We start from the raw sequence: 15,713 nt of genomic DNA, 5'->3' as shown, positions 1-15,713 counted from the left end.
AACTGAATTAACAGAATCTGTGATTAACTGTCATAAACAGGTGGAAACTGTGAATCTGTGAGCCTCTACATACACAAAATTTCACATTAAACAGAAATTCACAATCACTACTTACATTCACAGTCCAAATATAATATAAAAATTCCTCCACAATTGGTGGTTTAGTTGCTGTAACATGGTGATTTAACTTCAAAATGACAGAAGTAACTGGGGATCAGTCCTCTTGGCTGAGGCTACCCAATGTACACTACACCCAACCAGGCAAGGTGTTGGCGTCCTGCCGTGAGGATACCTCGGGGTAGACCCAAGACACACTGGAGAGATTATATCGCTCAGCTCGCCTGGGAACATCTCGGTGTGGTAGGCCTGGGCTTCTCTTCTTAGGCTGCTGTCCCTGCAACCCAGCCTCAAATAAGTAGAAGATGGATGGATGGATGGATGGATGGATGGATGGATGGATCAATGGATCGATGACACAAGTGCTCAACAGTGTTGCGTTTATATAGAAATCTAACCAGAATAGACCCCTTTTCAAAGGGATACAAAGGGACGTATCAGACTGAATCAGACTGAGTGAACTTGTTGGCATTCTTTCTGCATCTGTACATTAGTTTATAAACTATTTGCAAACCTTCAACAATCTGTCTGAGACTGACTGCAGTCGGTCCAGGTCCGATAGTATGGAGAAAATCATTTGCCTCCCACTAAGTGACTGTTACGCTGTTATGCTGTTACGCCCCAGTCTAGGGGTACAGGAATGCAACATAAGTTTGAAAAGATTGCCCCGCCCTGGTCCCCAAAACCATACACAGAGGGAAAAACCAATTTCTTAGTGAATGGTGGTTTATTTTTCTACACTGCAAAAATGAAGCTCCGGGGTGAACAAAAGCCAAAATAACAAACAAAACAAGCTAAGTCAGGAGGAGGTGCTATCTAAAACCCTATGTGAAATCAAACATCAAACAAAAGACAAGCGCTACACCTAACTCCCTAACTGAAATAAACAGGAGAAAACAGTGCAAGGAAAACAATAAGGCAGCTCACCCCTTCTGTTCCAGTGCTATTTACAATGTGCTATTTACAATGAAAACTAATGTACACACTATATACAGAACTGAGAAAAGTCGCACAAAGTCACAGGCACAGATGTCTCAGGTTTTGGAGGCCAGGGTCAGGTCTGCTGCTGCTGTCAGTGGCTGCCCCAGGGACAACTGCTGGTGGAGGGATTTTGAATGCGACCACATGATCGCCGGACCAATCGGCAGCCGTCAGCTCATCCACTCAGGGACCTGCAAAGACTTAAAGGCACAGACAAAGGAAACAACCACCAAAACAGATTATGGACAGGGCCATAACAGCAATCACCTTGCAACCAAAAGTGGCCAACCAGAGGTAGGTGGAGTTGCACACTTACCTTCTATGTGACCAGTTCGTCGCAGCTATTTGCAGTTGTTTACCAAATGCAAAATATTCAATGTAATCATAACGCAACCACCATTTTTTCCTAGATGCAAGGAGGTTACCATCATATGCTTACTGTAGTGTGACTGAACTATTTGTTTTTCAGTAATAGATAGGCAAGGGTTAGGGTTTATAGGAGTTATAGTACAATAGCACTATTTCATATATATACTTAAATATTTCTGCACCAATAAAGATTAATTGCACTAACAGCCCAGTATTTATTTAACATCTTCCACAGCACATTTCTGTGAACTAGAGTGCTGAACATCAGCCAACAGTTGTTGCATTTGGCCGCTAATTGTGCCGAACAAATATTACATCCTAAGGCACTGTTCTCGGGCTTCTTCTTGGCCATTTAGGAAAGATCACTAAAGTGTCTCACACCAAACGTAGACAGTATGTCTGTGAAAAATCTGCTGCTAGTACCAATAGTGATCTGGAGACATCTAATTTATTCACCCTGCTCATCTACCCTCTTTTTCTTACTCTTATCAGATTTTTACTGACAAATGGTCCTTGTGGAGCTGCATTCTCTCTTTCTCCACTTGCAGGCGCTCTCTCTCAATCTGCAGCCTGCCAGCCTCAAACTTGATGAACTGCAGTCTCTCCTTCTCCAGCTGCAGTCTCTCCTTCTCCAGATTTAACTTCGCTGCCTCCAAGTCCGCCGCCGACACTCCCTTCTCCCTCTGTCCATCATGAGTTGAGGATAAGGACGAACGAGAGGAAAGGACTGGGCCTTGTTGCGGCGGCAGGTTAAAAGAAGAGTTGACGTACTCTGATTGGCCAACACGCATGAGTCTCAGCCTCTCTCTCTCCACATGTAACCTCTCCTTCTCTATTTGCAGCCGCTCTCTCTCCACCTCTGTCTGACGAAGTCGCTCTTTCTCCACCAATAGCCGCTCTTTCTCCACCACCAGGCGTTCAGTCTCCACAGCCAGCCTTTGTTTCTCTAGCTCCAGACGATGTTTCTCAACAGCAACCAGACACCCTGCTCCTATGTTCTCGTCACTGCTGAGTTCACCCAGCATTCCCATCAGGCCACCGGGCAGCAGTAGATTTCTGCTGGTGGTGGAAGTTGGATCCTTGGAGGGGCTGGGCATGCCCAAGTCATTGTGGGAATAAACATCAGTATCATGCCCCTCTACACGTGCCTCGATGTCACAAAGGAGAGAGGGAATATCATCATCATCCATTTCTCCATCTCCCATATCCCCGTCCAGCTAGAGGGAAGGAGAAAGAGAGAGAGAGTCATCATTTAACAGGTTTTCACACATATGTGGATAACCAGTGGGGAGATCAGCAGCAAGGCTTTCAGCGCAGAACGCTGCAGACATCAGTGATCGCAGACATGAAATTGATTAAGTCAGACAGCATGAAAATGAGGAGCTGGGGTGCAAAGTGGCCTGCAGATGTGCATCAACTGTAGCAACACCTTAACGATTGGATGTGTTTGGTATCAGCAGGACGAGGAGCTCCTCTGGGTCGGCATAACTAAAGCGAACGCCACACTTATTTCTAATTCTCACAGGAGACTCTGAAGCAAGCCTTCACAAATAAACCCAAAGAAGGATGCGCTCAAGAAGCACTGAGGTAAATGGGGGATCCTAATTTCTCCTGAGTTATTTTCTTGTTTTTATATAAATGATACAGCATTAAATACAGTCATGAGCTATTCTGAGTCATCAATCTGGATTTCTGGCTGAGAGTTTATCCCCAAATTAGTGGCATTATTACAAAGTGGAAGCGACTGGGAACGACGGTAACTCATTTTACGTAGGCTACGTAAAATCACAGAGGAGAGCCAGTGGATGCTGAGGCGCATAGTACGCAGAGGTCGCCAACTTCCTGCAGAGTAAATCGCTACAGAGCTCCAAACTTCATGTGGCCTTCAGATTAGCTCAGGAATAGTGTGTAGAGAGCTTCATGGAATGGGTTTCCATGTCCGAGCAACTCACATCACCAACTGCAAAGCAAAGCGTCGGCTGCAGTGGTGTAAAGCACACCAGCACTGGTCTCTAGATCAGCAGAGACGTGTTCTTTTCCAGGAGTTGGGCTCAGCCCCTTAAAATAGTGAAAAGAACAAGACATTTTGGACAATTTCATGCTCCAAACTTTGTAGGAGCAGTTTGGGGATGGCCGCTTCCAAGGTTGGATGGGCATCATATTAAACCCTATGGATTAAGAATGGGATTTTTCTCAAGTTTATATCTTTTTGAAGGCAGATGAATGAACACTATATAGCGTATACTGCATGTACTAACTCTTTAGCTGCTGTAACAGGAAGCGTTGTCTCATAAGATAAGAGTGACCAGTGAGATTTGATCTAAAAGCAGATCTTAATGTAATCACAGAAAAGTGATATTTAAATGTCAGTCTTCAATTATATCCTAATTAATTAACACGTGCTTAATTTAATTTAGTCTCTACCTTGTGAACCTGCAGGAGTACAATCAACAGACTGGACTGACTAGAGACACTTGAGCTGCATAATGTGTATTAAGTAATGGCTGGTAAGGACATTAATTTGACTAATTACACATTAGCAACACTTGAATTTCAACATAGGCTGTTTGTCTTCTCATAATATTAGCAGCTCTGTATTAAAGAGCATATTTTTACAAAATAATCAGTGTGCATATACATGAAATGATGATTTAACAGACTCTAAGCTTTGATGGCTGCTCTACAGAGAGATACACACACACACTGTTACTCTGTATTCACTGACATCGTCCTCCATCTTTACTCCCGGCAGTGCCCCCACGGCCTGCCCGCTCGACCCGCTGAGAGCCACCATCTCCGGCCAGTCACAGTGCCAGTCCTTTGGGAAGCCCGAGAGGTCAAGCAGCTGGTCACAACCAGATCCCAAAGAAGGCGCCTCGTGCTCTGGAGAGGAATTTCCATACTCAGTCTTAATGGCCAAAGAGGGGGGCGAGGAAGAGAGAGAGAGTTCAGTCTGCAACTGTTTTTTCTTCGTAAGCGCACGCCAGTCGAGGTAACGACGCTTCACCTGCACATCAGAAAGGGAAGGCTGCTTTAAAAATCACAACTGGGTCCACAGAAGCAACGATACGATCTGAATGGAGACAAACACACCTCGGCAGCAGTGCGTAGCTCCCCCTCTCCCAGGGCATTCACACCTTGTGCCACTTCCTCCCATGCTTGCCTCTTCAGCTCATTAATGGCTGTGTTCTATTAAAGAAGAAAGACCAGCAGTTAAACTGTTTCATTCAAAGAGGCAAATAATATGACACTAGTTTACTGAACGGAAAAGAAAGTGACTGCACAAATTAAATTCTCCTGTGCCATTGAAACTAATTACCCTCTCTTCATTGGGAAGAAGGAAGCGAACACTGGGGCAGAGTGTACACGTGACATAGTCAGCATGAAGTTATTAAAACATTTTTTCAACTCTGCCCTCTTAACCTCTTCTACTGATTTCATTAGGAAGATTAAAATCTGACTGTTATGTATAAGCAGAAATGTGTCCAGGGTGCAACACACAGGACATCCTGCAGCTGAAAAACAGACATGTCAGTGCTCTCTAGTGGCAGCAACGGTAATGTAACCAGTTCAAACCTTGGAGTCATCGTTTTGTTCATCATTTACAGCCTTTAGATGTTTTAATTTAGACCAATATAAATTGGAGCTGACTAAACACAGGCGGGCGAGATGGCAGAATTATCTGAATGGTTTGTGCTGCTGTTTTTGTCATTTTCCGCACCTTGGTTCAGACTTCCGAGGAAAGAGAGTTGTGTATGCATTTTTCTGTGGATAAAATCAAGAAGAAAAGAAAAGAAAAGAAAAGAAAATCCACCTGTTGTCTGGAGAACAACACGTCTCTCCTCTTGTGGATCTCCCTGATGAGAGTTTGTGTTTCCCTCACGCTGTAGTTGCTCTTCCTCTTCCTCTTCAGGTGCTTCATTTGCAAGAAATCCAGTGTGGCAGCAAGGAGTGGGACAGAAGCCCCCAGAAATGTAGAGAGCAAGAAAAACAAGTCAAGAGAGACAACTGGAAAAACAGGAGTGAAGTTATGAGAAAGAGAGGCACAGATATGGAAGAAGGTATCAGAGGGAAAGGACTGAAACAGAGGTGTAAAGAGACAGGTCGCAGTTCAGTGTAAAAGGGAAACTCAGTCCTCAAATAGAGAGAAGTGTGGAAGTTTGCTGTAGCTTAGCTGTCCTTCAGCAGCGCAACAGTTTACACCGGGGAGGAATTCCTCCGTGGCTCCGTTTGTAGCAGCTTCTTTAAAGTTTTCCACCTGGGAGTATCTAAGTAAGGACATTTAAGGCTTGGGGGTTAAAGCAATGCTAGCTGGAAAGAAATGCGTTGATCTGGTAGACTGGAGGTATAAGTCATCAAATCCTTCCCTGCTTTGCTCAAGTTTGACTGGAGGGTTCACTTTTTCTTTTAATAAGACACAAGCTATTATTAATATTATAAGAAGGCTTCAGGTTGCAGTCCAACTTCTCCTGGAATGGGCTGCTGCCAGGTAATCTCACGTGTAGAGAAGCATCACAGGGTGAAAGTGTTCTTTAGCCCTTCTTCTTGTTTAGCCCTGTATAAAAGACGAAAAAGAAAGCAGATAATACAATTCAGTTTATACAGCCACCTACAGTTGCATTAGTGGAATCTGAGCAGAGAGTACAGCCATGTACACTTCACACACATCATCAGTAAACACTAGTCACCTGGTTGCACTGGCAGCCATACATGCCCATGTACACTTCAGATCTCTACCTTCTATTCGGGTATTTTCTGGTCAAGTCCAATCTGACCTTCCTCTTCTTCGGTGTAACCAGTGGTTTGGACCTTACTGTAGAGACCTCTGTATTTCCATTCATGAAGGTGTCTCTTTATTGTAACTGACAATGATACTTTTGCCTCCTCAGGAATGTTCTTGACTTGTTTGGATTTGTAAAGCAGTTTTTCTTAACTATAAAAGTAATTCTGTCATCATTCACTTCAGTGGTTTTCTATGGTTTTTCAGGCTTTTTGATGTTGCTGGGCTGTTCAGTGTATTTATTCTTTCTTTTTTTTTTCTTTTGATGTGCCACAGCAGACCCTTAAGTTATGACTCTCTCTCAGCTGGCCATAAAACTTATTGTCAGTCATGTTACAAATTACGTTTGAGCCACTAAAATTGAAAGACTGTGTATACCTATAGTTAATGCAGTACTTTTGTTAGATCCCTTGGATTAAGGATGAAAGTCTGTAATTCTATCACATTTTGATTGTTTGATTTAAAATACACCATGATTGCATGGAGAGGCAAAATTACACCGATTGCGTCATCATACAAATACTTATGAACTAATCTGTATATTAAGCGGAATGAGTTAGTTTGGGGGGCGTTTTTATAGATAAAAAAAACACATGTTGAGTATTTTAATTTACTCTAAGGGCTTTTTTTAATCAGTTGCCCTAATTTTGGATTGGAGCTGGACAATCAGCTACAGGCCACCTTTCAATCTAAAGACAGGCAAATACTGAGATCGCTCGTAACTATGATGAATACTGACGGGTAGGAACACTGCTCATGCTTCACGTGTCTTTGAAGCACATCAAACATCACTATACTCTGCGAGTCGTCACTATCTGTCTATAATCAGCAGACAATACTGTGTTGTAACAAGAATTTTACTATGATAATGCGTTACCTTATCGCACAAGAACACAAGAAAGACCTAGTTGTATGTAAATAAATAAATAAATATATGAATGGATAAACCTCGAAGGTTAAACATTTTTCCCTCTTTAACCTTCCAAATCGTTGAAATTACGATTTTTTTTTTTCGATGACTACAAGGCATCAGTAACCAGAGAGGCTCAGCACATTTTTGTCAGAACAGTCATAAATTTCATGTTTTTTCTGCATCTCGCCAGCTCCTCCAATAAAACACCACTGGTAATAATAGTAAAAACAACTCACCTTAATCACACAGAAAAACCGCAATCCAAACAGCACCGTTTAAAATGCAATTTTAATGCTGCGTTCATCGCCCCGTCTGAAACGGGAGAGACTAAGGTTTCAAAGCTGTAAAGACGATTAAGGTTCGAGAGATTTAGACTTGACATTTAGACCTAAATAAAATAAAAGCACTTGGTGTTATCTCATTCGGACATCGTCTCTACTTTTGTCATTGTATTGCACGGGGATGGGGGTAATTTATTGAAACTGAATCGTAGTGTTGTCGTATTTCCAATGTTATTGAAACATTTGAAGGTACCGCCAGTGACGCGCCATTTTAATTGCTCCTATTGGTTAATCCTCCACCGCGCCCACTTATGACGACATTGAATCAGGCCGGGCTCTTCCGGGCATGTGCACTGCTGTCAACTCCGAAATGTAAACAGGAAAGTCTGTTGGGATACATCTGTGCGAAAATCCGCACGTCTCTGAACATTACATTCGAAGACGCCGCGCTGACTTTAGCTCGTTAGCAGCTCGTAAGCAGCCCGAAGTTGCGGTGGAGGAGCCCGGATGTCAGAGGTGGAGCAGGGGGCGAGGAGATGGGTTCCGTCCGGTGGGCTTTCCGCTGCGGATCGTGGACGCCGGGCAGGTCAGACTGGCTGTTCGCTGCTCGCTGCATCCAGCGGGAGGAGAAAGATCGGATCGGGCAGTTTGTGTTCGCCAAGGATGCAAAGTCAGCTATGGTGAGTCCAAAACTAAACTTTACCGATTCTTGGTATCGGCCAAGACCCAAGTAAACAAAGAGCCAGTGTTGCCGATACCTGTAGCGATACTTTAAATCTGTAAAGTTAACTTCTGTTGGGAAGACCAGTGTGTCTTGATTATGACCACAAGATGGCTGTGATTTTTCTTTTTTCCGCATTACCTACTTAACACAATAAAACACATCTCACAGGTTTTCATGTATTTTGAATAGACCTGGAATGCGCCTTGGGGCAACTGTTGTTGTGATTTGGCACTATTTAAATAAAATAAAATTGAATTGAACTTAGTGCAAAGCAGAGACTTACAGAATGACGCCCAGCAGGTTTACTCCCACAGGTTTCCGGTGGCATGAGGGCCTAACGGTCTTTAGCGGGACCTTCCTCACAGGTTTTTGCCAGAGAACACCAGAACTGGCAGGGCGCCCTGTTCTCTTCACAGATGGTGTTTCAGGCAGCGTATCGCTTGCCATGGCATCTCCAGATATTTTCACATCTTGTCACATGTGCTTAGTGCAAATCTGCTCTCATCTGTGAAGAGAGACAGTGTCATGAGAGCCTGTCTCAAGCTACCAGCAGTGATAAGGACACTGGTAAAAAAAAAAAAAAAAGCTAAACTGAAGTAAAAGTAGAGAGCAGCAGTCTGTGGCCCCAACCTGAAATGCCATTAATATGTTGCATATTGTATCTCCAGTACACCTGTTGTCACTTTAATTTGCACCAAAGCAATCAAAAGTAGTTTATGTTTATTACCTGGACAGAGTGATGTCCCCAAAGTTTATAAAACTTTGTATTCTGCTGTTATCATCAAGTGTTCCCTTAATTATTCTGAAAAGTTTATACAGCTGTCTTTGCGTCTCTGTTGCCTCAACAGGCTGGACGGTTGTTGCTAAGGAGGCTTGTGTGTGAGAAGATGGGGATCCCATGGTCAGAGATCAGACTGGAGCGATCTCCCAGAGGCAAACCTTACCTGGCAACACCTGGCAAGGTTCACTCCTTTTTTCCATAAAGTTCAAAGTCTGCATATACTGCAGCATTTTACTTCACTGCATTGTCATTTCACTAAACTACAAGTGTTCCAGCACAAGTAACTAAAAATCAGATATAAATCTGATATATCAGAAATATATCAGAAATAGATCTATAACACAGTGCAGGGAGCGTGGCCCAAATACTGGATTTTTGTCAAGCTCAGTATAGACTTCATTTATTTTGATACATTCAAACATATAATCCTTCTCCTTACAGGTCAGTTCAGAGTCAGATCTGGCCTGGAGTTTCAATCTCTCCCACCAAGGGGACTACGCAGTGCTTGCTGCAGAGCAGGGGAGGCAGGTCGGGGTGGATATCATGAAGACCGCCATGCCAGGTAAACACTGTGGTTCCCTGGTTAGGATAAACCTGTGCCAATATATGAAATGACTACATTTTTGGACTCGTTTAGCTATGAAATTCCACCACAAGGGGTCGCTGCTGCATCATATATATACGGTATTGACTAGGCCAAGGCTGTTTGTGTGTGTAAATTTGGATTTCTGTGTGACCACAGAATTCAAATGTGCGAAACACTTCCATCAAACACAGGCTGTGTTTGAATATTACTGTTTTTCTTTTCCATCACCTCCCTCATTCTCCTCCCCTCATTTATAAGCTTTCATCCATTCTCTCTTTCCCTCCTGTTTTGGTTTTGTATTTTTTTGTCCCCGCACCTCTTTCATTCGCTCCAGGTTGCAGCTCTGTGCTGGAGTTTTTCCGCATTATGACTCGTCAGTTTACAGCGCACGAGTGGAGCGCCATCCAATCAGCCGGCTCGGAGCACCAGCAACTCGCCGCGTTCTACCGCCACTGGGTAACCATGGCAACCATACTACCTTGTGCCCTGTGTGTGTAACAGAAGAAAGAGCAGGGAGAACTTAACATTGCCGCTGTCCTCTGAGGCGACACACACTTGTATTTTTTTACATACATGTGCAAATTTGTTTCTCAAACGCTGCCCCGCTGCATCGCTGCATGCTGTCATCGGAGACGTGCGCTTTCATTTCATTTTCTTTGGTTTTTGCCTCCTTTCGCTCTCATTTTCTTGCATGCACTCACACTCTCTCGCGCTCTCTCTCTAATACACACACACACACACACACACACACACACACACACACACACACACACACACACACACACAGATGGTCAGCAAAAGCAACAGTGGAGCTAAGTAAAGATTTTGTGCGATTGAGAGGGTGGCACAGAGACGTCAAGCACTGATATCACCACCACACTGTTGACTAATGGCAGAGCTCAACGGTTGCCATAGCGATTAGCCTTGTAATAGTGTTATTGTGGCTTATTGGTTGTCGAGCAGGGTCGGTTTTGGCTGGATACACACACACACACACACTGACACACAATGTCCTTCTTTGGTGTGCACTCTGATAAACATGTGTGCACAAACTCCCATCTGTTGCGGTTTTAAGTGGTGTTTCTTCTTAGCCAAAACACCCTCCACCACACACACACACACACACCATCCCACACATGAAGACACACGCATACACACAGATCATCATTTTCTGCATGCAGCTGATCGGGTTTCTTCCCTTTCCATCAAGGCCCTGAAGGAGAGCTTCATCAAAGCCATCGGCACCGGTCTGGGCTTCAACCTGCAGAGGGTGGAGTTTCACCTGCCGTCTGAGCCGCTCACACAGGACCGGGTACTGCACCAGACCAAGATGCATCTAGATGAGGAAGAAGAAGAGGACTGGGTATTCGAAGTGAGTCTGGTGTTGTGAAGAAAAATAAAAGTCCAGAGATGTTGTTAAAATCTAGAGGTTTGTGTATTAGAGGTCACAGCTCAACAATTCAGTCCATTTTTGTCTCTCATCAGCTTCCAAGTAGTCTGTGGTTTTATTCTCAGGTTTAAAATGTTGCTATGCCATTTGATAATTGCTCCATTTTTCTGGATTTTCCACTTGTGTCACGAATGCATCAGTGCTGTGCTAGTTCACACTTCACAAATGTTTGCTCAGTTCACACACACACAGATAAAAATAAGCTATTCTGTGTTTGTTTCTTACATTTTTTGGAAATGAGCTGCTCTGAGCTATTCTTTATCAGCAGACTCTCCTCCTCCCAGCCACGTAGCCCTCAGCAATCGCTGCTTCCCACACAGAGTGAAATACTGTATGCAGCTATAGAACTGATGACCGATTAGTTTCAAGTGCAAAGATGATAACATGAGTGTGTGTGTGTGTGTGTGTGTATTTTTTGTTTTTTGTTTTTTTATATTAAGTAATGTGTCACAAATCAGGTCAGCTCAAAACAAGACGAGCTCCACGCGAGCTTCCATGCATTGCATATAATTTGGGATCGCATTAAACAAGCTGGAAGCAGCTTTTAGGAAAGTTTAACACATTGGTTCAAAGGACTTTGGTGCTATGCAGAGGGGACCTTGATGCACATTTCCACAGTGAATATGCCCTTGAGAGCATCTTCAGAGAGAATCATAGGTGGCCTCGTACGGAAATACAAGTGGTTGTGATTGGGGGGGGCTCTCGAGTGTTTCTTCATCCTGCCTAACATGATAACTGAAGATTAGAGGAGTGCACCTCACAGAGCAAAGAACTCCTCTTTCTGCCATTGCTCTGCTCCCCCTATTAACCTGTACATTTCTTTGCCGTAGAGCAGACACTAAGTTACAAATATTTAAAGCAAGAACATATTGGTACACAACACACCACAATGATCTAGGTCATCTCTTTCAAGCCCTTAAAAAACATGACATCTTTTAAAATTAGGAACATCCTGTCACAGAGCATTGCTGATGACCTGGTGCATGGATTTTTACCAGGCTCACTCAAAACGTCTCTGATCCAACATGTTCCATTAAAAGCACTAAGAGAAACTATAAAGAGATCATATTTTCCAGATTTAAGGAATTTAAAATCCTGCTCACATACAAAACCCTTAACGACCAAACTTCGTCATATCTTAAAGATCTAATAGTACCCCGTAGAGCACTTTGCTCTCTACTTCTGGCTCTTCCAAAAATACCACGGGAGGCCTTTAGCTGTCAGGCTCCGTTCCTACACAACCAGGTCGTGATGCAGACTCTCTTCTTTAATGTTAACCTTAAATACTTTATTCTTTGATAAGCTTATCATTAGGCCTGGATCAGGTGACCCTATATCATCTGTAAACCAGCTACGCTGTGACGTAATGGTCACTTCACCTCTTCCTTTCTCTCTCAGTGCATTTACAGTTTGTGCACACACATACTTTTCCTCTGTGTCTCCTTTCCTCTCTGACTTTTCAGAAACTCTTTGAAACTGCAGCGATGAGCTATCACTGGCCACATCGCCAACCTGCTGAGTGTTTACTGAGTGTTTACTGCTGCATTTTGTTTTTTGTTGATTCTCCATCCTCTTCTTTGCACTTACCCCAAGCATCGATGCCGATGGCCTGTTGGAGGTTTCTGCCTGTTAAAATTTAGTTTTCCTCACCACTCAAATAAATTATTGATTTTCTCTCTATTGGCATTACTGTGTGCCCTTTTTTGTGCCAAACACCCTAAAATGATTGGTTCCAAAGTCTATCCAGACTGCATATTTTTGGATTTGTGTGTCATTCTGCAGGAGAGTTTACTGGATGCTGATCATCATGTTGCTGTAGCACTCGGACCAGCAGACAACACATGCCCTGCAGTAAGGAGGCATAACTTTTCCATTAAAAAAATGTGAACTTGGAATGAATAGATTTAAAAAAAATAAAAAAAATAAAAAAAACTTAGCTACAATAGTAAGAGTAGCTATCATACTGTAGGATAAACAATATTAACTTTCTTCCTGGTTCCTCACAGCCTCGTCCGCCTTCTCTTCTTCCGCCCACCACATTTACCGTGCTGTCGTTCAGAGAGCTCATCGACTCAGCCTCACCTCTAACAGACGAAGACCCCACCTACTGGGATAGCTTCAAGATGAAGGCTGAAGCTCCGCAGAGACAGAAGGATACACACACGTCCACATAGCCGCCCGTCTGAAGCCGACACTCAGCTGCCATACAAACGCACACCTTTCAGAAGTGCCAAAGAAGAAAAACACTGACACTGAAGTTGCTTTGGTATTCAACCCGAATCCAGTCACGTCCTGTCAAGTTTATTTGCCAAGCCAGAATTTACAGGCTTGTCTCAAAGGACCTAAGAACTTAGACAGTATCTGACACCATCTATCTTTAGATTCTCAGTTCTGATAAGTATAAAAAAAGACAGGGGATTCAACAAAAATCACCAAACCAATACACAGACACACAATATACCCAACATGTCATTTTGTTTTCTTTCTACGCACTGAATCAGATTTAAGTCTCATGAAACTAGAAACTGATTGGCAACCACCAGGCAACATCTGGTCACATGACTGGTTGGTGAGAGGTTTCTGTCAGTTGTTGTGAAATTGTGAATAAATCCTAATTCTTACCTCAGCCTCCAGAAACACTGTGAGGAGGTTTGGAGTGGTTTTTAGCTAGGATATATCTTTCCATGTAATATCAAACATATGTAGGACTGCTTTGATACGTTTGCACGATATCTCTAGAATTAGAAACATCCTGTCTCAGAGTGATGCTGAAAAACTACTTCCTGCCTTTTTACTTCTAGGCTAGACTGTTGCCATTCATAATCCCTGAAAAGCCTTGAGTTGATCTAAAATGTTGCAGCGCGAGTACTGACAGGGAACCAGAAAGAGAGCATATTTCTCCCATTTTAGCGTCACTTCACTGACTCCCTGTTAAATCCAGAAGCAAAATGTTTCCATCCAACTGTTGGCTAAAAAATGAGAATAAATATGTTTAACAAGGGAATTGGTGATGATCAAAATAAAATAAAAAAAACAACTTTTTTTGTCATTTTCAAACGTTTAAAATGTGTAAAATGCAAATAAAATAAACTTTAATAATTTTGCAGATCAGCTGCTTTTCTTAATCTCTATTTTTTGCCATATTCTCTGGTGTTAAGAGGAGAAAGCCAGCATCCAAGGTCATATGGAGGTGTATTTGTGCACATGACATGCTCTTGCACATTTGTGAGGGCACCAGTAATGCTTTACAATATATAAAGTTGTTTTTAATAACATATCCACCACCCACCAATGTTCTTTGGACAAACTAGGTTTTCTTTCCTATTTCAGTAAGAAAACCTAAACCTCAGTATGCATGCTAAGCATTACTTATGACATACACTGACAGCTACAGTCCTCCTGCAGGGGTCTGGGTTCAGTTCTCTCCCAGATCATTTCCTGTCATTCACCCTCACTCTTTCTACACTTTGTTGTTATTCTCTACACATCAGAATAATAATTATAATAAAAAAAAATGTCCATCCCAATTGTTCTGAAAAATAACTTTTCTCAATGTCAACAATTAAAACTTTGCATATTAACGAGTTTCAGCATTGCTACCAAATGCTACAAGTAAATTTTTATGTATGTGAGTATCACAGTTGAGCACGCTCAAGCCTCATTTTGTTTACTGCTGTCTTTCTTTCCTCCCTTGTGTATCTAAATGTAAATGTCTCTCAACCTTGCTTCTCTTTCTTAACTTCACTCTTATCTTGCATGAATGTTTTCGTCCTTTCTTCCTCCACATTGTCACTGCCATCATATCTCATCTTTCTCTTTTTCCCTCTCTTCTCAACTCTCTGCCTGGCAGCATCTGTTTTTGTTGAACATATTCAGCTGACCGTCTCCTTCCTTCAATCTTATTCTCCTGCTCTCGAGGCTAACTCATAGATTGCTTGTGTCAGTCTGCCGCATTAACCTTTTCTTTTCCTGCACCGCATATTATTTCTTACCTGTGATCGTAAGTTTTTTCGCCTGCACACATTGGCTATCATCAGTGCCAAGAGGTCGGTTAGCAATCTCAATGAACATCCTACACTTAGCTTTTACTTTAACCTTTGAATTGAACAGATACACAAACACATCAAGTAAAACCAGCCACAAAGAGTTCTTTCAGTGCCACATCTGCCTTCAAATTGTAATCAAAGGCAAACATTGGTTGTCTGAGACCCACACAATGGCACGGACTGGTTGTTTAACCCAACCTGTAGAATCTGCTGCTCATCTTCATCGCTCTCTTTTTTCTAGCTATCCTTAGCCTTCCGAGAGAACAGACAGGACTTGTGGGTATTGATTAAATGGCAACCTACTCTCCAGGTGGCTTTATGGAGTCCTTTTGTTTACACTTGTATATGTGACAGATAACAGTGTTGAAATGTCAGAGAAAAAGTGCACTGATTCAAGTGTATGTTGCTGAGCCTGTACAGAGTTGTATCTGTATACAACTTGAAATGACATATGAGTGCCGTCGTTGTCTGCAGCTGGAGTGAATTCATTTGCCTCCTCATCGTCTTAAATCTTACGTTAGCTGCAGCGGTGAAGAGGAGAGAGGAGGCAGCGGGGTCAGACTGGAGGCCCACAGGCTTTCCTCAGAGAGAGACCATTTTTAGTTGCTTCAGGTTTACTGATGTGTCAGAGACAAGACCACGGGAATAGATTTTCTCTCTCTTTTTTTTGTCTTATATGTGGGCT

General features: G+C 42.8%; 2 protein-coding genes across 3 annotated transcripts; one reads left to right on the top strand and one right to left on the bottom strand.

The window, feature by feature from the left end:
• Positions 1-597: 597 nt before the first annotated feature.
• On the bottom strand, positions 598-8,658 carry msantd4 (Myb/SANT-like DNA-binding domain containing 4 with coiled-coils). Of its 2 annotated transcripts, none has more exons than XM_040009239.1 (5): positions 8,449-8,658; positions 5,282-6,022; positions 4,561-4,656; positions 4,193-4,474; positions 598-2,684 (listed from the first exon to the last, which is right to left on the bottom strand). In XM_040009239.1, the coding sequence occupies exons 2-5, from the start codon at positions 5,387-5,389 to the stop codon at positions 1,956-1,958; spliced, it is 1,215 nt and encodes a 404-aa protein (XP_039865173.1). In that variant the 5' UTR covers positions 5,390-6,022; positions 8,449-8,658; the 3' UTR covers positions 598-1,955. The 2 variants fall into 2 exon arrangements, with proteins under 2 accessions (XP_039865173.1, XP_039865172.1); XM_040009238.1 differs by lacking the exon at positions 8,449-8,658 and adding an exon at positions 7,397-7,655.
• Positions 7,799-14,007, top strand: aasdhppt (aminoadipate-semialdehyde dehydrogenase-phosphopantetheinyl transferase). Its single transcript, XM_040009240.1, has 7 exons — positions 7,799-8,121; positions 9,014-9,127; positions 9,388-9,508; positions 9,867-9,988; positions 10,743-10,904; positions 12,765-12,833; positions 12,989-14,007. The coding sequence occupies exons 1-7, from the start codon at positions 7,978-7,980 to the stop codon at positions 13,154-13,156; spliced, it is 900 nt and encodes a 299-aa protein (XP_039865174.1). The 5' UTR covers positions 7,799-7,977; the 3' UTR covers positions 13,157-14,007.
• Positions 14,008-15,713: the final 1,706 nt, after the last annotated feature.

This window comes from Simochromis diagramma, unplaced genomic scaffold, assembly GCF_900408965.1.
Source record: "Simochromis diagramma unplaced genomic scaffold, fSimDia1.1 OVJJ01000344.1, whole genome shotgun sequence".
NCBI classification, from domain to species: domain Eukaryota; kingdom Metazoa; phylum Chordata; class Actinopteri; order Cichliformes; family Cichlidae; genus Simochromis; species Simochromis diagramma.
This window is presented reverse-complemented; position numbering and strand designations above follow the sequence as displayed.